Source organism: Argiope bruennichi, chromosome X2 (genome assembly GCF_947563725.1).
Source record: "Argiope bruennichi chromosome X2, qqArgBrue1.1, whole genome shotgun sequence".
NCBI lineage: Eukaryota > Metazoa > Arthropoda > Arachnida > Araneae > Araneidae > Argiope > Argiope bruennichi.
In genome coordinates this window covers 5,065,491-5,090,282 of record NC_079163.1, presented here as the reverse complement: position 1 = coordinate 5,090,282, position 24,792 = coordinate 5,065,491, and the positions used below count along the sequence as shown (strand labels likewise).

The 24,792-nt window shown below is 29.6% G+C and overlaps 1 protein-coding gene across 3 annotated transcripts in view; it reads right to left on the bottom strand.

Moving 5' to 3' along the window:
- The window catches only part of LOC129960131 (dyslexia-associated protein KIAA0319-like protein), a 100,405-nt gene that overhangs the window by 55,257 nt on the left and 20,356 nt on the right, over positions 1-24,792 (bottom strand). For all 3 annotated transcript variants that reach the window (XM_056073288.1, XM_056073287.1, XM_056073289.1), the window contains exons 4-11: positions 21,619-21,667; positions 17,447-17,741; positions 15,974-16,127; positions 8,587-8,693; positions 6,485-6,572; positions 4,753-4,845; positions 3,679-3,811; positions 1,760-1,824 (exon numbers count right to left, since the gene is read on the bottom strand). In XM_056073288.1, the coding sequence (XP_055929263.1) occupies positions 1,760-1,824; positions 3,679-3,811; positions 4,753-4,845; positions 6,485-6,572; positions 8,587-8,693; positions 15,974-16,127; positions 17,447-17,741; positions 21,619-21,667 (984 nt within the window). The remainder of the gene's footprint in view (positions 1-1,759; positions 1,825-3,678; positions 3,812-4,752; positions 4,846-6,484; positions 6,573-8,586; positions 8,694-15,973; positions 16,128-17,446; positions 17,742-21,618; positions 21,668-24,792) is intronic.

Here is a 24,792-nt window from a genome sequence, read left to right as displayed (position 1 = left end):
ATACAAGTCCTCCCAATTAACTAGAAGGGTTTCATCATCTGCAACTAAAACATTTATCTTTCGTCTAAATATACCATCAATTTCGATATCTGTTTCAACTTGCCGAAAGCTGCGAGTGAAATTTGATTTCCGAAACCAAAAAATATTAACTTTCTTTGGAATATATTTAAATTTCATGCACCAGATCACTTAAATAAACAGATTGAATTGTCAATTAAGCTTTAATCTAACAATTGCTATATATTCCAGCTGATTTCAAATATATTAGCAATAAACAAGCAAAATTGTAATTTTTACAAATAATTTCGAGGGGTGCTGCAGGTCTCCTGTCTAATAGGCAAGCTCTCACTGATCGTAAGTAGACCTTTGATGTATAAAGATTCAAATGAACTAACAAGTAGACCTTTGATGTATAAAGATTCAAATGAACTAACCTATCTACCAAGAAAATAACAGCACAACTTATTGTAATAGAAGTGTTTGAGACTAGCCCACAGAATATAAATTTGAATTCACAGTACCACCAAATTCATCCGACTTAACAGTCATTAAGAAAATTTAGGAGAGTTTGGAATTAGATATTAAAGAAAGTGTTGGATGTCCACAGTCAGTAGACTACCTGTATATTGATTTATGAAACAACATTATCATTGCATTGTTATTATACAGTGCAGTGTTGACGATATGCTCCTTAAAATTTTGGTGATGATCTGAAGAATTATTTATATATAATATTTTAAAATTTTTTGATAGAGGAAATTATTAGCAGTTTATTTCATTAACCTCCTCAACAAGCATGCCACCCTTCTCCAATCATAACTCAAACAGGGGGAAAAAGCAAAATAGCAAGTAAGGTAAGGGATAGTTTCAGGAGTTGAAGAAAGTACAAAAGATTCCTTCCAGATTTACAACTCTAGTTTGGAATACAGGAATGAATTTTTTGCTGAAGAGAAGATTAAAGATAGCAAATAAGAAGATAAAATAATAGGTCAGAAAATACAATTCAACTAAGGAGTTATGATCAAAAATACAATACTGTATAGATAAGAATAAATGAAATGAAGACCATTTACTGATTTTGTTTTATTAAAATATGTTCAATCTTTTTATATATTCTGACATCATATAATAATCATGATGAAATATACTTTTTAATTCGTGAATATCCAACTTTAAAAATCATATAGAATGAATAGAGCTTTAAAAGATGAGAATCAAAAATGAAAGACAGCAACACAGCTTTTATTTCAAAGTGAAATAACTTATTTTTTTAAAAAAATCGAATCTAAATTTTTGCTTTTAGATTTTTTACTCAATCTTCTGATTAGAAAGAAAATCTACAAGTAGTATTTTTATTCCTTTTCATTATCAAACAAAAGAGCAAAAACAATGCAGTGGTTCACTTTTTATATCGGATGTATTTGAATAAAATATTTAATTTCTTTCGCCTGCCACACTGTTTAGCTAACACATCAGGTTTGTTAATTCTATTAATATAAGACAATTGAAATGATGTTCATAGGAAATGATAAGGTTAAACTTCATCAGAAATTCTGCATCACACTCTTATTCAGACTAGAAGATGAAAGAGACAAGCTTCAAGAAATTTAAAATAAATGTGGAATATTGAATCTGCAACTGATTCAACTGATTAAACAAAAGTATAAACTTATGTTGGATGCAATCTCATATTTAGGCGCTCTTGTAGAATTAGATTTTACTAAAAATACTTATAAAAATAGAAATTCATCCTGCTTACCCTTTTGAACAGTCACATTAGCAAAAGTAAAATTCCAAGCCCCTTTGGAATCGGTTACATTCAATCTGTGAAAAATAAAAATTCAATATTAAAGACAGCATAAAGTTTTCAAACGATTGTAATTTTTTTTTTTTTTTTTTTTTTTTTTTAGATTCATGGCAAAATAAGTAGCTAATTGATCAACAGAAATTTTAACAACTAATAAAAGCACATTCATTTTCTATGTGGTTACAGCCTAACAGTTCCTTTATATAAATTAAAGAAGTTTATTTCATATTATACATGAATAAACTTTAAATCAAAGAAGAAAAAAAATATTGGCGAGTTCATGCCAGCTAAATACAGATTTAACAAATATTACAATCATATCTTGATTTCACAGTAAAACTTCCAAGAAACAGAATTCAAAACAGTTACACTGTCGATTATAAAATTATGCCCAACATTTTTAAATGAAGAAATAGAATCTGAAAGGTACAAATATCAAGTACACAGGTAAATTTTTTAAGTTTTCATTTTTCTTATTTAATGAGAAATTATTGCTTCTTTAAAATGAATAAAGAGTAACGAAAAAAACCAGCAGCATTTGTCAAGTGTCAGATCAAAAGGACTGTGAAACTTGATGCTAAAAGAACGGTATTGTTTACGAAACATGAAGCAATTCTCATAATGGCCCAAAGCTGTTCAAACGTTTTCGATTTAGAAATTATGATGCTAAAGAAACACCTGTCTTATGTCGATTTAAAATATCTCACCTCCGTCTAAGATTTATTCTAACAATGAGATTTTTCAAAAGTGCATCTGATAAATTTCATAACTGTTGATGACAAGTGGATTTCCTATAACACTGAAATAGGGACATTTAAATAATAAGTTACATTAGAACAATATGGATCAAGTATATTTTATGATAAAAAAGTGAGAAGCATCACAAATGTTAGTCAAGCAGGGACTGATGTCAAAGAAAGTAATGCTGCGTTAGTGTGAAATGGAGTAAAAATGTGCATTATGCATTAGGCACGTAAAGCAACATATTCTAATCTTCAATGTTCGAAAAAAAATTAAAACCAAGGAACTGAAAATAATGGTGAATAGTCGTCAACAAAATATGCAGCGCATTTCAACACAACATCCATCAACACAGAAGACTAGTCAAAAAGAGATTGGCTGAGAAGTTTTGATGTCTGCAATTTAAGACACGGTACTGATCTTGTCTTTTTAATCCAGCATTTGTTTATTTTCTCAGTAGTATCTTCCTACTAATGAAAAACCAGCTTCAGAAGACATTTTGATTAAATTTCATGCCAAAAAATCTTAAGTGACCAGATTATGATTTTATACGAAAAATGACAAAGCCTAAATTAAAATGATACATGTTTGATTTCATTTAAAACGTGAACCAAATTTTTAGAAAAAGAACTTTTTTTGTGTGTGAGTGTGTAATTATTCCATTTTAACCATGCTCATAAAAGAAATTTTTCTACCCAGTTAAATTTAAATTAAAAAAAAAAAAAACTAACATGACTCTTGAGATGTAATAACGATCTTTAACTGTCTTACATTTTCTTCAGTTTCGACCCAAAGTCAATCCCGAAAACGAGAAACCTCCTTTCTGAAGAGTTAAAACGGCGTTTCGCTTCATATTTTTAGAGATGAATTTGCACCACATTCCTTTCTAATGATCACGATTCAGATTCGGTAACAATAATACCGAAAATAAATTTAAGTTTCTTCTTTAATCACTCAAGTTAACAACAAATGGGATTATGGCCTTTTATCAATGACTAATTTCTTTCAAGACACTACAGTGCAAAAACCATTTACTAACATTATACATACATACATGTTTCTGAACATCAACTTTTGATGAACTGAGCAATACAGGTTAATTAAACAATAAAATAAGAAAATGAACTTACTTAAAACGATAAAGACCAGGAATCAAATTTTTCAACTGTAAAGTTGGCGTTTCATTAAGGTTCACAGTATACCCTATGGGCATTTCTAAAACTTCCCACTGATATCTTACAATTTTATCATCATCAGTACTAACTGAAAAAAAATACATAAAAATCGAAATATTGCAACGAGTATGTAAATGTTAGAAACATGACAAACATGTATGTATAAGATACAGTTCAATATACTAAGTGAATTACATAATGTATAAATAGCTATTATGTTTAATTATAATAGTACACAGTGACCGTAAAAAAATGTTTGGAGTTCGATTCTAAAAATATGTTCGAACAAAAGCAACCAAATTTCGCATAGATCGACCACTATATATTGATTAATGTAAAAAACACCCCTCTTTCACACAAACTAGAATATCCCGTAGTAGGCTTAATCATCCAGTCAAAAGAATTATGAAAATCACAATTTAAATTACATATCTTACTTTGGCAACAAATTTTAATTAACAGATCAATGACACTTTCTGTACTATTGGTCAAAACCTGCAATGTTGCGCCATCCTTTAAAGGTGACTAAGTTATCACCATTTTCACTGTAAACATGCTCTTCAAGTGGCCTCGCAACCAAAAATTACAAAGAATGAGAAAAGGAACTGCAAGGAAACGAAGGGTTTATTATCATCTCATCTATAAAATGTTGTAGAAATTGATGAACACATTGTTCGATGCGAGATAAAGTTCAATTTTGTATAAATATGTTAGATTGTAGGCAGCAATGCCTCACTAAGCGATGCAAATTCATTCAACCACTGTGTCTCAAAAATATCAAAATAAAAATGTTAATGGAAATAATGATGATTTCTATGGCTCTTTTGGTTAAATAACTTGGCCAATCACATGTTCAGCCTAATATTACAATTCATGGCAAAAATTGCAAACTATATCTTTTTTAGAGAAAATCATAAACCATGATCGAAATAGTCTATACATCAAATATGGTTACATTTGGCTGAACATGTTTCTTTAAATCACGATCCATATTACTATGTAATATAATTTTATCACTTTCATACTTACATGAGCCGTCAAGAACGGTATCTTTATTTGGAAGTTTTATAGTGACATTCGATGGCTGAATAATAGCAACAGGAGGTTTATTTTCTCTTTCAGCTAAATGAAAAGACATGTTTCTGCATTAAAGCATATCGAAAAGTGGAAAAAATAAACAGAGAAAATATTATATCACCACAATAACATATAAAAAATTTTATTATATGAGGCAAATACAATGAAAGGAAGACATTAGCTACCTCCAAGAGATTACAAATGATATTCATCATAAAACATTTGATAATAATCATCAGATAATCAGTTTTATAAAAAGAAATTAACTATAATAATTATACTATGCAATTATATATGAATTAAAAAGGACTTCCTAAACTCTTCTGCAACCACTTTTCAGACTGACAATTTATAGAATTAATTTTGTCATTAAAAACAAAGTAGTGACCTTCTAACTGTAAAATAAATAAGAAATCGGCTGCACTAATTTATAATGAATAAAAGAAATTTCATTTACGATTATTACTTAGTGATTTTAACGACATTTTATCCATATGTTTTACTGCTTTTCAGATATGTACATCGAAAAAGGAAAAATGAATTAAACAAGTTTTCTAGCATCCTAATTGATTTTCAACCCACAGTTTAGGAAAACACATATTTAGAGGTAATAGTTCTACAGAGAAGATTTTGATAAATATCAAGAAAAATGGCAGTGTCAATAGATGTTCATGCAGCATAAGTTAAGAGATAAAACTGCTTTAATTCATACATGACACAAGTAAGTAAAACAGTACACGCACAAAAAGAAGCAATAAAAAGAATGTACTATTTATAATGCATATACCTCCATTTGTATAGTAGTTTTTACACATAAAATTCTTCAAGAAAATCACAATAAATATACGCATTTTTAAACATATTACTTATGGTCTACCTACTAAACATTTAACAAAATATGAACCATGGTAATTTTAGTGAATAGTAAACCAAGACTAAGTGGAAAAAGTTTATAATTCATTCAAAAATCAGGAGAAATATTGTGTAACTTTCCAATATATTCTTCACAAGAACATCACAGCACATTTCACAGAAACTAAATCCAAAATCAGGATTGTGGCAGTCTAAATCCGAAATCAGCTTATGTAGGATAAAATTCGACATACATAATTTCTAAATTCTGTAAATCAAAAGAAAACCAAAATTAGAAGAATATGGCCATATCTCTGGTACTTTGCACCAAGCTTCCAACCCTTCACATAAACCTAAATTTAATTATAAAGGTAATTAGGGTATAAATTAATTAATATCCTAATACGCTTTTCCAAACTCGCAGGTCTGAGGTACAAATTTCTTATGGTAAAATAAAGCAAAGTCTAGGGATTTTGACAGCTATTCAAACACCTGAATTCATACTGTCTCATTTCAATTTTTTTGAAAAAGGATAATGCAAAAAATGCATCAACATTAAGATTTTTTTCTTTGGTCATTGAGATATTATCTGGTTAACTAGTGAGCTATTATCATGTCACTTCTTTTTCAGCAATAATAAAATGCCAAAGATCAAATATCGACGTCTAAGAATTATACCCTCTCTCTCTTAATGAGATTATAACGTATTAGGGTGATTAAAAATCAGAAGAAAAGATCAATTGTGCAACTAATGTACACAAGAAACAACAATGAAAAATAGAAAATCATGTGCATAAAGCTAGAAGGTAAAAACAAAAACATAGGTACTTACGAGGTAAAACAGTAACATTAACCATGGCTTCACCAAAAGCATTTCCTGATGTTACAGAAACTTTAAATGTGTACAATCCTGCCCTTAACTAGAAAAAAAAAATTTTAAAAACAAATCAGGCATCTTATCAGGAAAAAGTATGTAACAGCCTTAAAGGAAAATAATTAAAAGTATCTCCCGAACATGAATTTAATGAAATATTGTCTTAGATAAATAAAATTATAAATAATTAAAAATAATTAATGAAATTAATAAATAAAATAAAATTACTTCGCACATGGAAAAACAAGTCCCAATGAACAATAACAGTTCAGATAAAGTACGGAAGGGAACAAGATAAAATTCAAATGCTTTCAATGAAATAAAAACTCAAAAAACACATATTTTACAACAGAAAAACTGAAAGACATTTAAAGATTGCAAGCTTATAGTTATTTATTGAAGATTAGATTGAACAAAAATCAAGAAATTCCTAATGATAGCACAGAACCATGAGAAAAAGAATTCATACTCGAGATTTTCTATATATAAAATAATATCAATTCCATTTTTTCAAAATAATAAGAATTTCAAGAGGAAGATCGTCGTCATGCATTTGAGAAGAAAATATATCAATTGTATCATTTGTGACTTTTTAGGAGGATCAACTAATTACCAAGAAAAAGGCAGGGAGAAAAAAAAAATAAGAGGAATTAATTATGACAGAGGTAAATACAGGATACAATGTCAAGAAAATTTATTCGTATTTTCTTCTTCATACATCAAATACAATTCTAAAATTCATTAAATAATTGAAAGTTCCGAAAGGAAACAATCTTTCTTCGTGCCCGTTACACATTAAAACAATTCAACTAAGTTACTATACATAATTCAATTAAAAGGATATAATATGTAATAATATTCCAAACAAATGATTAAACAGGGTGGCCAGCATTTCTTTCCGTGACTTTCCCCTGACATTTCCAATGTTTTTTAAGAAATTTCCTTGACGTTTTTCGGATGTTTCTAATATCTTCAGAACGATATCACTTTATTTTATTCTCTTTAATTATTCTACAATATGATCTTAACTTTATTTAAAAAATTATTCTACTCTTTTAACTAAAACCAATGTAAAGTAAAATTTAATTCTCAGGAGAAAAAAAAAAACCCATTATTTTCACTTATTGAATTTCGAATAAGCTTCAATTATGTAAAACCTCTTCCTTTTTTCTTTTTTTTTTGCAAATATATTAACCAACGCCACAAGAAACCAGCCCATCTACAGCGACTTTTAGGCAACCAGTCATATTTCAGAATTGTATGTCAGATTTACTCACGAAAAATTCAGTACAAAAATATATGCACACTGGTGGAATGCTCAAGAATGAAATGATTTATTTCCTTCAAATGGGGAGTCCTCTACCCATACTGTGTACCAACTTGCCAATCAGAACTGAACAATAATTTAACTAACAGAAGAAAAAAAATTCATCTACAAATACAAAATGAAATTTCTGCATCAAAATTATAATATTTTTTTCAATGAAATCAAAATTGCATTCACTTTTAGCTCATCAACTATAATAATAGTAATAAAAAAATCGCTTGCTCGTTAGCTCAATGCTTAGATAGTAAAATAGAATTGTCTTTTAATGGACTTTTACGGCACACAGTTCTCTCAATTCAAGATTAACAAGAATTATTAGAATTCAGATGTATCAAAATCTAAATTACCCTGGGAGATCAATATTATTTACCCTTATACTCAAATTTACAAAAAAGTACTTAGCCATAACCGTTGGAATGACTATTTCTCTATACGATTTGGTCTTGGTGTCTGGATTTTTATATTGGTTGGGTATCTATTGGATGGTACCAGGAAACAATAACCATCACTTTCATTTTCTATTTGATTAAAATGGGTATGCACACAACAGGTTGGAGTAATTTAACCAAACACATATAGAACACGGACAAAATGGAAGAAAAATTTTTGCGCTTTAATATATTGTCGAAATCTTAGAGAGATCTAGTTGCCTACAGCAATCAGTGAAATTCAATTAATGGACTATGTTGCAGATATGGTTAAGAGTACTTGTCACAATTTATAATTTAATTACCTTTGAGAGTTTCAGATTCTTTGTATTTTGATCTTGCATTGTGCCAGTTTCATCACCTTCTGGATGAGATATGAGGGTCCATTCATATTTATAATTTTCACTTTTCCCTTTGAATAAGAAAAATAATAATAAATAAACAAATAAAAATTTATGAAATACCATTGAATGAGGTTTCAAGGCTAGCTGTATTCATGAATGCTTGGATGAATTCTTTCTTTTAAATAAAAATAAATAAAATGATTTTCATTTATTTATTTTGCTTTTGATTTGATTAACTCTTAACAAACATTTTACCTTTCTTTTTTGAATGCTTTTCTACATTCTCAGATTTGAAATAAACAATGACAAAAAAGAATTCAGTAATTACCTAAAGAAACATATCGAATTTTGGTAAGTTTAGGTCATTCAATAATAACCCAATCAGACAGGAATTTCAGACATACTTCAAATTCACATGATGAAACATTGGTGATTGAATGAGGTTCATTATCGTTATAACGAAGGTTTCAATCTCCTACCTCCCATTTTTTTTTCAATCACCATCTTAAAATTTTCAGCCATGGAATTTGCAATAAAAAATTAAAAGATTCACTCACACTCAAATAAGTTTTACAAAATTAATGCAAAAATCCATAAACAAACAGTAAATCAGTGCAATCCATAGAAAAAAGATAAGAAGTATGCACAAACTATTTATTCTTCAGATGTATTATCATCAACCTGAAAGCATCTTTCAAAAACAAATTTCTTTGTCTTCCTACTCTTTGACTTAAAAATATTGAACGTTTTTTGAAAATTATCAATGTTACATTAAATGTTAGTATTTAGTAAATACATATTTACCGCAAGCTACTAAATAAAAGTATTATAACGTTTTTTTAATTTTATTTTAGTTTATTTATTATTATTATAACGTTTTTATCTTAAAAGTATTATAGCGTTATTTAGTTAGCAAATTCCTTTTTATTAATATTTATTCTCATATTTGCTCTAATATTAATGTGAAGAACAATTTGCTTCATAAGTGCTAAGTCTTTATTTCATATTTTGCAATCTACATAAATCTATATCAGGGTTAAAAGTTTCCAAAATACATATTGTATTTTTGACCAATCATTTGCTATCCTGAAATGTATATTATGTTTCCCGATATGATTTGTTAAGAGAAATATATCAAAAATCTTTTAAATTTCGCCTAAGTCAGTAGAAATATAAAGAAACAAGTTATGCTTTTGCAGTTTTATATAACAGTGACCAAAAAATACCAGGAATTGTAGAAAAACAAAAGGTATCCATTTATTGCATCTGCTTCAAAGTAATCTCCTCCGATTGCAACGCAATTCAGTCTTCTTTGATGATTAGAACTTAGTCTTAAAAAAGAAGGCATCTAAAGTATCGCTTTTAAAATGGATTGGCATTAACTATTTAATAAACATGTGTTTTAAATCAAGACATCCCATTAGGAGTGATAAAACAGGATAAAAAGTGAAATTCAAATGATTTATTCTTAGTGATACATTTGTATCAGCTGATTTTCAAAAGAAATGTTTAATGCACGCTAACAGTGGCATAGCCCAAGAATATATTTTCACCCCTTTAATCATTATGAGTGGGCTTAGCAAGAGTAAATGACACTAATGAAAAATAATATTCTTTCGCCAAATCATCACATTCAGTTCGGAAAAGTAGATAAATTCACTTATTTTTTAACACCCTGCTTGCTATACCATTGAACATCAGTTGAAAATCACAGGGTAAAGGCTGCCAACATAAGAAACGAAATTGCTCTCCATGATAGAACTCGTATTTCATCAAAAAAGTAAAAATCAGATAATCTTATGCTTTACACGGAAAAGCAAGGTTGCCACAAATGGAGGCTCTGGAAGGAGACACTGGTCTACCTGATGTATATAACATGCCACCTTTTCAGGGCGTAAAAAACTTTTTGGGAAAATTCTCTAAGAAATTTTTGAGATTTTTTTCCCCCTTATTAGTAATTTTTTTTTCTATTACGAGATTTATTGCGCATACAGCAAGGATAGCTGAGTTCCGGGCATTGTTAGGTACAAACATTTTGGTATCATAGTCATCAACATTTTTCATGACAGAAAATATTGTTTTTGCCAGTAATGCATGGCAGTAATTACAGTTTGCATACAATATTTAAAAATAGATCTGGAGAATATGCATCTGTTTTTGTAAGAAAGCAATATTAATATGAACAGAAATCATTAATATACGAGGGTTGGAACTTTAATAGTGGCAACACTGCTGTAAAAACACCACGCAACAAAACCAAAAAATGTCGTGTGCCACACGTTAGCTATATATCTACCTTACTTCTCAGAAAAAAGACTCGTCCTTCCTACGTCACGTACATGCAGTGACGCGAAGAAGTGATCCGTGTATTAGCTGGCGGTCTAAAGTAAGTGTTGTCAGGATATTTTCAAAACAAGAACAAAGAAGTTGGATAAAAATTGAATGCGCCAGATGTCGTACAGCACGACAATGTCATCTAGGGCTTCAAGAGGCTTGCGGGGAATCTGCTTTAACTTACAGAACTGTTGCAAGATGGGTAAAAGCCTTCATTGAAGGACGCCAAAATGTGGCAGACATGCATTGTCTTCCTGGTGTCCTAGTGTCAGCGAAGCAGAAGTGCGTGCTGTTGCCGCACTAATGGGCAATGATTGATGCCAGACCATTCGAGAGCTGGCCCGACAGACAGGATTTGCGCCTACGACTGTGCTGCACATTCTGAAAGAACACCTGAGCAAGAGAAAAATTGCTTCACGATGGGTTCCACATCATTTGACGAAAATGCAGGAATGGCTACGATACAAAGCTGCTCGAACCCATCTGGAGTGCTATAAGCGCGAAGGAGAGGCGTTTTTACGCCGTATTATTATGCTGGATGAGACTTGGGCCAGATCGTACCAGCCAAAACTGAAACGCCAATTAAACGAATGTTGTCATTATGGGTCACCACGAAGTTCGAAATTTCTTCAGAACCCCAGCAATGTGAAAGTTATGCTGATTCTCGCGTACGACTCTCATGGTGTCTTCCTAACGTATACCGTTCCCCTACAGCAGAACGTCAATGCGCAGTATTACTGCTCATTTTTGGAGAACCATCTCAAACCAGCTCTGAGAAAAAAACGGCGACACTTTCTGCAGAACATCCCTATCATTTTGCATGACAATGCTCGGCCGCATGCAGCGCAAGTTGTGGATGATTTGCACGATCGATGGGGCTGGGAAGTACGTTACCATCCACCATACTCCCCAGATCTAAGTAAGTCCTTATAACTTTGACGTAATTCCAAAGATGAAGGAACCACTTCGTGGCATTCGCTTCAAAACTGTTCCAGAGATTCTTGCGGCAGTAGACCGGTCCATTCGAACTATCAACAGAACAGGCGCTGCTACAAGTGTTCTGCGATTTCCACATCGTTGGAAAAAGGTTGTACGCAATGTTGGCGACTATATTGAAGGAATCGTGACATGAATCACTTCTGTATCCCATGTAAATAAATAGTTACCATTATTAAAGTTCCACCCTCGTAAATGCAACAGTACATTTCTCGAGGTGCTGCTGCATTTTACGAAATGAATATATTGATAAAAATTGCACCCAGTTTCAGTATATGCCAAATTATCAAAAATTGTAATGGTTAAGAACATGTTTGCAATTTCTCATGAATTTGGAAGTCACAGTAACAAATGAAGATAATTATATTTGTATCATATAATAAAAAAAGGCTTGATAAGATATATTAAAAAAGCAGGATTAGCTATTAGGAACTACTATCACTAGGAGCTGGTTTATTATATTTTACAATAAGTAAGTTTAATAAGTAAATATTGAGCAAGTTTCCCATTTTGGGTTATGTCTTTTGTAATATGTTTATTTATATTATTGAAATGTGAATTGCGCCATTTTATATTTGGGAATGGGCACAAAGCTGCACTATCAATTTATAAACATTTAAATTAAATGCTTTTCTCACATTTAAATATATAACATATGTTCTACTATTCTTACATGTTAAACCTTTGTGAGGAATATAGTATGAAATATGTTAAAATGCTGTGTAAAGATACACAGATGCTGTTGCTGATCGTAAATGAGTTCAAAGATAATTTGACCGTCAAATCCTATTCTTTGCTTTGTTTGAGCCCGAATTAAATTTAAAATGGCTCTAATTAAGGAAACATAATTACGAAACTTTGTCAGTGGTGGAGGTAATTATTTCTTTTGAAACACACACACACACACCTTTCTTTCGAAAATGATGGAATGAAAGTTCGATTTACCGAAGAATTCGAATTTTTTAAAGAAATTGAATCTGAAAATAAATAGCACAGCGAAAATGAGCGACACCTTTTATCTTAAAAACAGCCAGTAAATATTTATTTATAGCATCTAACAGAATTAGCAAATAATGCATAATTAATAAATGAACAATCAGCAATTTTATTGAAGGAAGTAAAAATATTTATTACTGAAAAGTTTAATAATTTTAAAAATTCCCCCAAAATTAAGTTATGTAATAAACATGTTCAGAACTTTGAACATTAAAACGTTGAATAAGCAATATAGTTCACATTTAATGCTTTCATTTAAAAAAAGTGAGAAGTTTTATAAATTAAATATTTATAAATTAAATACTTAGTACATCAGTAACATATATGAAAGCATTAAAGACATTAAAGATATTCACTAAAGATACAAGACATGGATTTATAAATAAAAAATACGGAAAAATGCATTTTTAAAAATTTTTTTTTCTTACAGTTTTCTATTTTGACTCCGAATTATAGTCTATGTTTAGGATTTATTTTGGATACCTTAAACATTAGGTTGATAGAAAATTTAAGGGCCAAAGAAAAAGTAAAATTAAAAATGCTTGAAATAGCCAAAATCCACTGTATATGAAAACATTTTGAAATCTTATGAAATTAACTAGGTTTCAGTCCTTCAATGATTTTTAGTCCCTCAATAAAATGATATATAAAAAAAAACTTATTAAATTGGCTATAAAACCTTTTAAAGTAAACTAGACTATTGAATATAGATGTATTTCTTATAAATTCCCCAACAAAAAATTTATTTTCAAACAAATATTATGGAAGATTTCTTTTTGCAGTGATTTTTATACACTGTGTTCCTAATTTCTCATTTAAGATTTTTATCCGCTGCTTTAGCTTCTCATTTAAGATTTTATACTTTTCCCCTTAATATTTCATAATGGTTCAGCCCAATGATGATCCAATTCAAAACGCATTGGGAACAACGGAGATAATGGTATCAAACGATACCTAACAAACTAAACAAGGATGTTGTAGCGATTTGGTAATAGCGAGGACCGAACTCGTAACGTTTGGGTTCGTGGCCGAGTAACAAGACCACAAGATAAAAGTAATTACTCGTGTCCCTTAGCTGTTATCTGGCTTATAAAGCTTCACCATAGTGCTAAGGAAAAAGGAATGTATATTCAAAGTGAGTGACAACTGACTGAAACAGACAAATAAATGTAGGAAATAGATAAAGTTTATATGCTGAACTGACCCTGAAAATGAAAACTCATCATTCATTCGCATTATTGAAAGGATTTTGTAAGAAAGTGTCAAATGGAAATGAATTTCAAGAAAAATTGAATTGTATCATAAAAAATTAATAATGATGAATACTGTTCAAAAGTATGTGTATAGTGTGTATTAAAGTATGTGTAAAGTGTGTGTTAAAGTACTGTTAAACGTACTGTTAAAAGTATGTGATATTTTAAAAATAATATTATGGAACGAATATATTTCCCCAAAACGGAAACAGATGGCTCTAGTCTGACAGGGGTTGTGTAGATTGCCAGTTCGAAGATGCGTCAGAATCACTGAGATGGCAAGACGTCTAGAAAAGTGGTTTCGCGTGGAAAAACGAGTATCAATTATTTCTTCTGATAAAAAATGTGCCCGCATTTAAAATTCACTTGTTTATAGCGAAATTTCAGCGAGTAGACAAAATGTAGTGAAAAGATATCGCATTTTTCAGTCCGGAAGAAAGAATGTGAAAAACCAGAATAGGGCAGTGAGTTGCATCCATTTCCTTCAACGACAGACATCAACAGTGTAAGAGTTGAAGAAATGATTCAAAATGATTGACGCGTCAATGCCAGATCTGAGCTAGGATACTATGCAACGTATTGTTTCTATTGTGCTGCTAATACTCCAAACTTTATGCCTAATGTGTACTCTGTTCATTATTTGAGGAGCAGAAAATCACATGAATGATGTGCAGTCTCAAGTTTCTTTAGAGTTACTATTCCGAGAGCCAGCACTTCATTGATTACATTGTTACTGGGGACCAAACATGGTTTAATTATTTAGTTCTAACAACTAAAAGAGGCACTATAAAGTGGAAACACCCTGAGCCACCAAAGAGAAATAAGCTGAAGGTTACACCTTCTACCAGCAAAGTAATGGCAACCATAATCTAGGATGCATGCGGTACTATCTTGATCAAATATAGAGCATACTCATACCGTTACAGCCAATCAGTAATGTGCAACTTTGACGAAATTATGTGAAGCAATCCCACACAAATGCCCTGCCATGTTGAGTGAGGGTGTCATTCTCTGGCATGAAAATACCAGACCCCATAATGTTCGTAAAAACTGAAAGATTGCAGTAAAATTTCAGTTTCCCCCTCTTCCACGCCATATAGCTCGGAGGCGGCATCCAGTGTATTATTTCCTGTTTCCGAAATTGAAAGAAAACTTATATAGAATAAGACTATCTTCAGAAAGCGTTGTGGAAACACTGGTTCAATGGACAGCGAAATTATTTCTACTAAAATTGGTTGAACAAGTTTGCCCTGCGTTTCGATAACTACCTGAATATATTTAGCGATTATGACGAAAAGTAATCGGAAAGTAAGCCTATTAATTCCATTCTGTATTTTCAGTGCACCGTTAATAAATAATTTTTCATTACCGTTGTAAGAGTTTTTTGGATCCATCCTCCATCTACTAAAGCAACAGTAAGTAGCGAGCGCATTCCGCTGCTTATTATTCGAATGAATAAAAAATCGCATATATGCGCTCCCCTAGCCAACTAAACAGTTTAGTCGGACTGAATTCGCTCGACGCGAACAATCCGATTAAACTGTTCAGTTGGTGAAGGTACTGTGTGGATGTACCTAGTCTAAAATCGTTTTAGTTTATAGTTTATATGAATATAACTTGATATTTCTATTTTTTATGCAAAATAATATTTTATTTAACGGTTTCTCAGCAGCAAATTACATAAATTTCTTTAACTGCATGTAAAGGTATACGATAACAAGAAACATTCAAAGGCTACATACAGAATGTGTCCTGAAAACCATCATTACCTTCAGGTTGCTTTAAGGCATATGCTGAAAGCGTGACTTCATTCTCTGGTAACTGTAATGTAACATTATCGCCAGCAGAAACAACAAGTTGATGAAAAGGAGAGGATGTTGTAGATAGTAATTTTTCAGTAAGGTTTTTTCCCAAAGGAGAAGCCTGAAATTTTTTGAAAAATGCATTATATTTTTGGTATATAAATTGCACACGATTATTTAACAAATTAATGACTTACGTAAATTTGTACAACGATTCCTAACATTAAGGCTTAAAAATTTGTAATAGTATCTCGAAAAATTAATGCGAATTCAGCGCATGAACAATATCAAAAAAGTTACGTATAGATGTAGGTTTTAAATACATATTTTCAATAAAGAAACACTTTCCTGCAGTCAGTAACAACTCACGTTGATAGCAGCACATGGAAAAAAATATAAGGTTATTTTTATGCCCAGATCAATAATTTTGAATATGATACTAAGGAATTTTAAATTAATTAATTAAATTCAGTAAATTAATGAATTAAGAAATTTTAAAATTAGTATTGCTTAATTTCTTAAGGGTTCGCTATTTTTTAGATGACGAAATTATTAAAAATTTGATCATGGGGTTTTCTGAAAATTATGATTCATTTTTTGTATTTTTTATTTCGAACTTTTATTTCCTGTTCTTCTGAATGCAAACAAACAATTACAATCAAAGATATCACTACAAGAAAATAAACAAGTCAAAATACAAAATAAAATACTATGCTTCAACAATATTGTTTTGTTTTTTACAATGCATAATTTTAAATTTATCATTTTGTAATTTTATATTCATCACTCTTTTTACTTTATATTTCATATATAGAAAATAATTTTTTTTATCATCGGTCAACATATTTAGATTACATTCATAGTATTTAATAACATGTATTATATTTTCAAATTAATTATTTGAAAATTTGACTTCCCCTTTTTATAAAAATGTCAGTTATGAAAGAATAAATTGTTGTAGTCAATGAAAATTATCTTTTTCACAAAAATTTGAGCCATATTATGCTTTTAATTAATATTATACAGCTATCTCCTTTAATTTTTTTGAAAAACACGTTGAATACGGTACCATGATCTTCTTTTTACCTGAAAATCTCACATGAAAATATTTTTTTAAAAAAAATCCTCCACTTTTCACTCACTACGCTTTATATCCATCAAATATAAAAGGAAAAACATCCTCACATTCTCATGACAACGGGTCTCTCTCTCTCTTTTTTTTTTTTTTTTTTTACATAATACATCTGGCAAAATAAAAGCTGTAAAATTTTATCTCTGGCTGTTGTTAAAATCGCAACCCAGAGGTGGGTAGGCATAAATACAATGTCTCGCGAGTATAACGCCATCTTTTGTAGCTTTTTGTGCTTTTCAGTTTGACTGGTTTTTATTTATAGATAGTACAGAAGTAATATACAAATAACTCAGAAAAACCAGAATTACTTGATTTAAAACAGTAGGTGGAGAAACCGAGAAGCTTGTAATTGCATGTCTTCTTTTACAAATGCCTTGTATATCACGTTCATAACCTTCTTCACAATGACAAATCCCACTACGAGCTCGGTTGTTTTTTGGAACACATTCTTCATGTTGCAAACATTCATTCGGGACTCCATAAAGACAAGCTTTGGGTGGAGGTGTGAAAAACTCAGCAGCACTTGCATCTAGTAACGACTGTCCAGTTTCTTTAAGATCATCATCCGCAACAAAATCGCCATAATCCTCTTGGAATAACGATCTAAAAAACATTGCAATTTTATGTTGTCGAATGAAAGAAACTATTATTATTTTACAGAAATACATCACATTCAGTATATAAAATATCAGTAGATAAGCAATGTAACAAAGTCTTTATTTGCTAACTTAGTGACTCTTTTTTCATTAATATATGCTTAGACAAAATTTGAAATATTATATATATTATATATATATATATATATACATACACCAATTCAATAATGCTAATGATTTTAGAACATGCATTTCCATTTTCTTTCAAATTTAATTTGATTTAGAAATATAAAGTAAAACAAAAATGGCTTAGTAATTTCTTGAAACTACTGAATTTGTGGCAACGTTAGACTTCTTATTGTTGTACAATTAAACTATTAATAAATAATTTAAATACCAAAAAATACTTTTTAGAATGCTAGGAGTAACATAATAAAGGGACTGCACAAGTTTCATGCTTCAAAATCAATCCTTTAAGGTTATTGTTGAGCAATCGAAACAAAAGGATTGAAAACAATTATTTTTAGTTAGTAGCTAATAAAGAATCAGCTAAATATATACACTATATAAATGAAAGAAACGGTTAGCTAACTTTATTAGAAAGAAAGAATGGGAAATGCCAATAATCTATTGCTTTTTTAAAAGTTTTAATGATCTGATAGTAAAAAATAATTACTAAGTGAATGTGGATATTCACATATCTATAAAATATGGTTGGATGAAAACAAACTTCCTTTATCTCTTGCATTTTAGGAAAGAGATTTTAACAGAAAAATCAATATAATGTATACGCAAACATATTTGTGTACTCCACAAGATAATAAAGCCTGTCTTATTTAAATGAATCCAGCATCTATCACAATCAATTTCAGTTAATTTTCTAGAGCAGCCATTTGCTTTTGAGGTAAAAATTTTATTATATTTGAGGTAAAAAATGTATTAATCTGGTTGCATTAAAAATGAAAACCAAGCAAAGCTTGAAGCTGGTTATTTTCTTTAAACTTTCATTTACAATGAATCAACAAAGTAATTTATATATTCATATATTTACAATCTCAGGCATTTTAAACACAGACAAAAAAATTATTTGCTCTCACAAGAACAAATCACTAAAATATATATCTCAAATATGCATTCATAGGAAATCTGGATATTAATTATTTAGAGATATCAGTCTATGCAACTGTATTGGGGAAAATATTTAAAAACAAATGTGAATAACTTCAATTCAAATGCTTGTTATTTCTAAATAAAGCTTAATTGGTTATTCAATTTAAAAGGTTCAGTCAATCTATCATAAAATAATCCTCAGTGCTTATGATGCAGTGATTCATATTTGCTACTCATTCTGTATGCATGTATGGTTTTATTTTCTCATAAAATTCAATTACCCTGTATTAACTAATCTATACACAAGAAATTCTATTAAAAAAATATTTTTGTCAGTTTGAAATGAATATTCACAGACTCATGGTATTCACATGAATGTTGGATAGATGTTTACAAAGAGATTTTCAATTTCAGTAACCAGTCCAAAATAATTTGCTTTTCAGCCAAGAAAACAGTCGTAAAATAAAGAAATATTTTATTCTAAAATAAAGCAACAGCGCGTATGTAGAAGTTACAAGTTCAGAGAATTTTTTTCACTTTTCAAGTTGATAAAATATGCCGTTCAAAGCCTTTCCAATTAATTTTGAACTTGCATCAAGAATTTAGTTTCATCCTGACACAGATTAGATACATTTGAAATAAGAAAAACACAACACTTTTAAATTAAGAAATATCACACATATAATTAAGCACCTAGTTTCAAACAGTTACTAGCATAATAATGTTGGAAAAAAAAAAAAGGTTACTGCACACATTTATATAAATTTTAATAAATACTTCCGCTTAAAATCTTATAACTTTAAACGAGCGATTCTTGCATAAATATAAATTCATTTCGTGCATCTTGGAACCGGCTCTAACGATTTCGATGACATTTTATATTTAAATAAAGTTTTGCTTTTTAAGTTTACCTATATATGTGTCTTTCCTGAAAAAACGCGATTTTACACAATAAAAACATTTTTTATAACTATTAGAATAAGTATATTCAACTTTTTTATAACTAACTATTAGAACCTTTTTCTATCTGCTTTCATGCTGGCAATGTCATATAGCGCATCTCGGATTAGATTTCACTCAGGTAAACCCGAGTTCAATATATGTTGAAGCTGCTAAGGATATGAGATTTAGATATCGATGTAATCGAATAAAATGGTAATAAAGTAAATTAAGTTTACTTTAAAAAGATGAAGACAACAGCAAAGTTTATTTTTAACTTTATGGAGTAACAGATTCAGTAAAAGTAAAAGAAGGCGTTAAAAAAATGAGTAAAGAATGAGTATTGAATGCAGTAATGACGAAGAAATAAAGAAAATAAATTAAAAAACTGAATCGTACGCCTTATTGAAATATTTAGAAGTTAGGAGACCCATCAAAGTAACTTCATTTTTACTATTTTTTTAAAATCAAAATTTAAACAATAGAGTAATTTTTACAGATTAATTTAAAAATTTTTTTATATATGGTCTTTAAAGAGTTCTTTGAAAAGGTAAACCTTCAATGTATAAAATCTGATTTTCAATTAATCAAATCTATTTTAGGACATGGATCTTCAGAATTTATTCAATAGAAATTCTTTGGTAAATCTATTCCATGTCAGTTCAGAAATGAATTTAGAGAGAGCAGGCGGATTCTGCTAGATTGTGCACTTTGGAAGAAGAAATAAGATGAACTCCAACATCAGAGAAATGTTACTTTTGAAGTTTAAATTACAGATTCTAGATTCTTGAATTTTAACGAAAAGCCCACCAACCATTATTGTTAAAAACTCATGACTGATGGTTTTTTTTCTTTTGTATATGTTATAATTATAATGCCACTGGTGTTGACGACTACTTCCCGAGTTTTCCCTTGATTTTAAACCAGTCGCTTGAGATGGGACATAATTAGCCAACAAATTTTAGCATGTCATCCACTCCCGAGGAAAATTCCAAAATATTGGACAACAATGTTTCAAAAGTGGGATGGCTTTTATAAGAACAATCGAAAATCACATGTTCGCATGTCCAGGCGTAGCACAGAGAAACTTACAACTGGAGTTGCCAAGCACACAACCTATTAATTTCCACAAAAATCAAAGAGCAGTTTTCCTAGAAAAGATATGCATTCTTTTCTTACTCCAAACAGCAGTTTAGTGGTTTAGTAAGGAACTTACAGTTCCTTAATTTTTGTTCTGTGTCTTCTTTATATTAAAAGAGAATTCATGTTTACACCTTTTTTTGTATCTTTTTTAGATTATGGACCTGAAGGTATTGTTAGAGTAATTTATTAAAAATATATTCATTACTTCAGAAACTCTTTTCATATTTACCTCCGTTTTGCAAATACACAAGTAAGGTATTTAATGTTCCATCTTAAAAAATAATTAATAACTCCAAAAAGGATATATTTTAAATAAAATCAAAAACCGTCAATAACAAATAATTGTATAGCAATAGAGAAATAATTTGCTTAGTAAAAATTATATTTTACAGTTTAATAAAAAAATTAACTGTACATGCATAAGTAACTACTGTTTACTAGTGCTACTTATTATAGTCATCCATTCAAGATGACAGCATTACGAAATTAACAGCTATTTACACAAATTCTTTTTATTTGGTTTTAAAAATAAAACAGAATATTTAAAATAAGTGTTTAATGTAATTATGGATTTTTTTTTCTTTCGCTAATTTTTGAAAAAGTCCGTCAAATAGTGTTTTTTTCTGTGCTTTACATTTGGTGAATGCTATGAAATTCATGGACAATGTTTAAGAACCAATTCATTTACTTACTTTTCATTATCATCATCAGCAAAATCACTTCCAAATACATACTTTTCACCTGGAAAAAAAATATCTTTAAATTCAGTATTTGTATTATCTTGATCGTAAAATTTAAAAAAAAAAAAAATTGTTATACAGGCCAAGTGTTACAATATAGTTAAGAGTTTCGGGGTGCATCGCCAAATATAAATGTCGCGGACACAACGCATTATGCCGCTATAACGGCTGCCGAGATCGACGGTGAATAATATTTAATAATTTTTTAATAGTTTTTATCTGTCCGTTTTGCACGATGTGCACAACATGTCGAATACTATTTTTTCTATTCTTCCTTTTAAATATCATTCTTGTTAATAAAATTAAGTAGTATCTTAGCAACGCTTCGTGAGTTCAGTTTGTTCTTTAAAATTTCTTTTCTTTTAATAAAGGGAAAAAAATGTATTGAAGTAAATTAAAGAAATACAATAAATTGTGATGGGGAAACAAATTATCACTGATGCAATCTGTAGAATCACCAAACTAACAAAAAATCAGTAGTTTTGGAGTTAAGAGCTCTATATTATCCTGTTCTCTTTCTCGTGAAAGTTTGTTTACATCTCAATACAATGAAAATTATTTGTAAGGCTTGAATTATTTGTGGTTATCTCAATGCTATTTAATAAAACGAAAATATTTCGGTGAATAATATATGATTATTGCAAATAGTTAAAACGAAAGTGTTTTTGTTGAATAATTTTTTGCATCAATGCAATTAGAAACAAAAACGGAAGCACCTTGCTAAATAACGTTTTATTATTGCTATTTCTGAAAAGAAAGTGATTTATTGAATAATTGGTGCACACTGTATATAGCAAAACAAAATGTTTGTTGAACGGTATTGTATTCGCGCTAGTACAGATATTTAAAAGAAAAATATAAGTTTTAATAATACGGTGCATTTTTTCAGAAGTATTCTATTGAACTTACTGTTGCAGCAAACTCATTTCAGTAAATGGGGTAAAAAGTTTATGGTGTACTTGATTTGTTTAGCTTTTTCTTTTTTAAAGAGCAAGTTAATTATTTAAAATAGAAACTATTTGTGTTGTGTTAAATTAATGTACCACTGTATAGAGCAATATATTTCATTTTAATTAAATCATGTGGTCAATACTAATTGAGAAACATTTAAATAATTACTATTAATAGGTATTTTAATAAGTATTGTAATTTTTTTAATATAGCACCTTCTTTCTGAAAGTATACATGCTCGACAAGCGCCCTCCCCCTTTATTTTTTTAAAATTAAATTTTTCTTGATTCAGTACTTACGCAATTACAAATACCAAAATGTCGTTTTTGAAATGGACTAGGAAAGAAGATTTAATATCTTTAGCTAACAACTTAGGAGAGGATCATCTCCTATTCTCTCAAAAACTAATTTTACAGGGTGGGTAGTACTGCTGCTATTGTAATGCTAGAAGTAAACTACTGCCTAAATTAAGTACTTTTAAGCACCTTAGCCAAAATAACTATAATAAATAAATACATAAAATAAAGCACCTTTATACATATACACATATGTAAATCTGCATATTTTTTAAGCATATGATATTTTCTATTTTATAATAATGCACAGTTTTTATTGAATTAAAAAAATCAAATGTGCATTCCTTAAATTTTAATATTTGTTTCTGTATTTGATTCTATAATAAAACAATTCTTCTTTGGTCTTTAACAAAAAATTAAGTCAACTTTTATAAGATTAACAATAAAAATCCGAGGTTTTTTTTTTATATTTCTTAAAATTAACAAACTACAAGTTGATTTAGATGGATACTCATTTCTGAAAATGTCAGCATTGATGCAGAAGCATAGCATGGCCAAATAGTTTGTATTTGATTTTTATATATGTAACAGCAAATAGGGTTCGACTTAGTTGGAATGAAAAGTGTAAATCTCCTGTACTAACTTGTTATAATTAGAAAGTATAATGCACTGTTTCCACAAATAACGGAAGCAAAAAATGTCGTAGCATTTTTTAAAAGTATTTTTTTAATTTAGAACGAGACAATAAATTGCCTTGTTTCAAAATTTATCAAAACTCACCAAATGAAGAATCACATTCAATGAACTGCTTTAGAATTTTTAAAGTTTAAATAAAAGCAAAGAAACTATTTTTTTTTTTTTTCCATTTATCATGACTTTAACAGTTGTAAAATAGCACGAAGTGACGATTCGAAAAAGCAATTACATTGTTTTGAATTTCATTATAATAAAAATCATTGTGTCCAAAACTAATTTTCCAAAAATTACTAAAACAAAAGAAAAAATGCCTTTATTCAAATTTTTATCCTTGAAAAGCTAAAACGGCGTTAAAATAATTTTTTCGCGATAATTTGCTTTGATGTTATGGTAAAAATGCATTAAAATTCTGTTTTTATTTTTTAATTAAATTCTGCATTAAAATTTTGAAAATTCCGTATTTAAGCGGCTTCTAATTTCCCAAAAATAACTTCCCAAATTTCATGTTCCCAATTAGTTTCATCAACACTGTTCAGACATAGCAACGAAGATTTTTAAAATTTACTTCATTACTTAAAATGACAAGGATATAATTTTTGTAAGAAAAAGTAATAATACGTGAAATCGAAAAGATATATTTTACTTTATAGTTACTAAAAACAAATGCAATAATCTAAACAGCTTTAAATGAATACTTGCCTTTGACTGCGAGATTAATTTTTAATGGGTGAGTAATTAACACATTATGCATTTTTACATAAAAAGTGAAAGGAACTGATTTAATACCGAGATAAATAATTGATGATAAAACCAATACAATGTAAAATAAATTAATAATATAAGTTTACTGCAGTGGTGGGTTTGTAATTCATTACAGAATTAAGTTCCTGTAAAAATTCCATTAAAAATCATCGTTTGCTGGCATTCGTTGGCAATCTATATACTTATAATAAAGCTCACTGTGTGTGTGTGTGTGTGTGTGTTGGCGTTCTACAGGCCAGATCGTTTGGTATATGTATACCTGGAGGTCGGGAATGTGCACCTGGGGTCACTTTTTTTTGTATTTTTAATGAGAATTTTAATTATTAATTAAAAACTAACTTTCCTGCCAAAAAAAATCTTCATTTCCCCACCGCCAAATGAGTAAGGCTTGTTTTTTCCCCACACTAATGAGGTTAGGCTT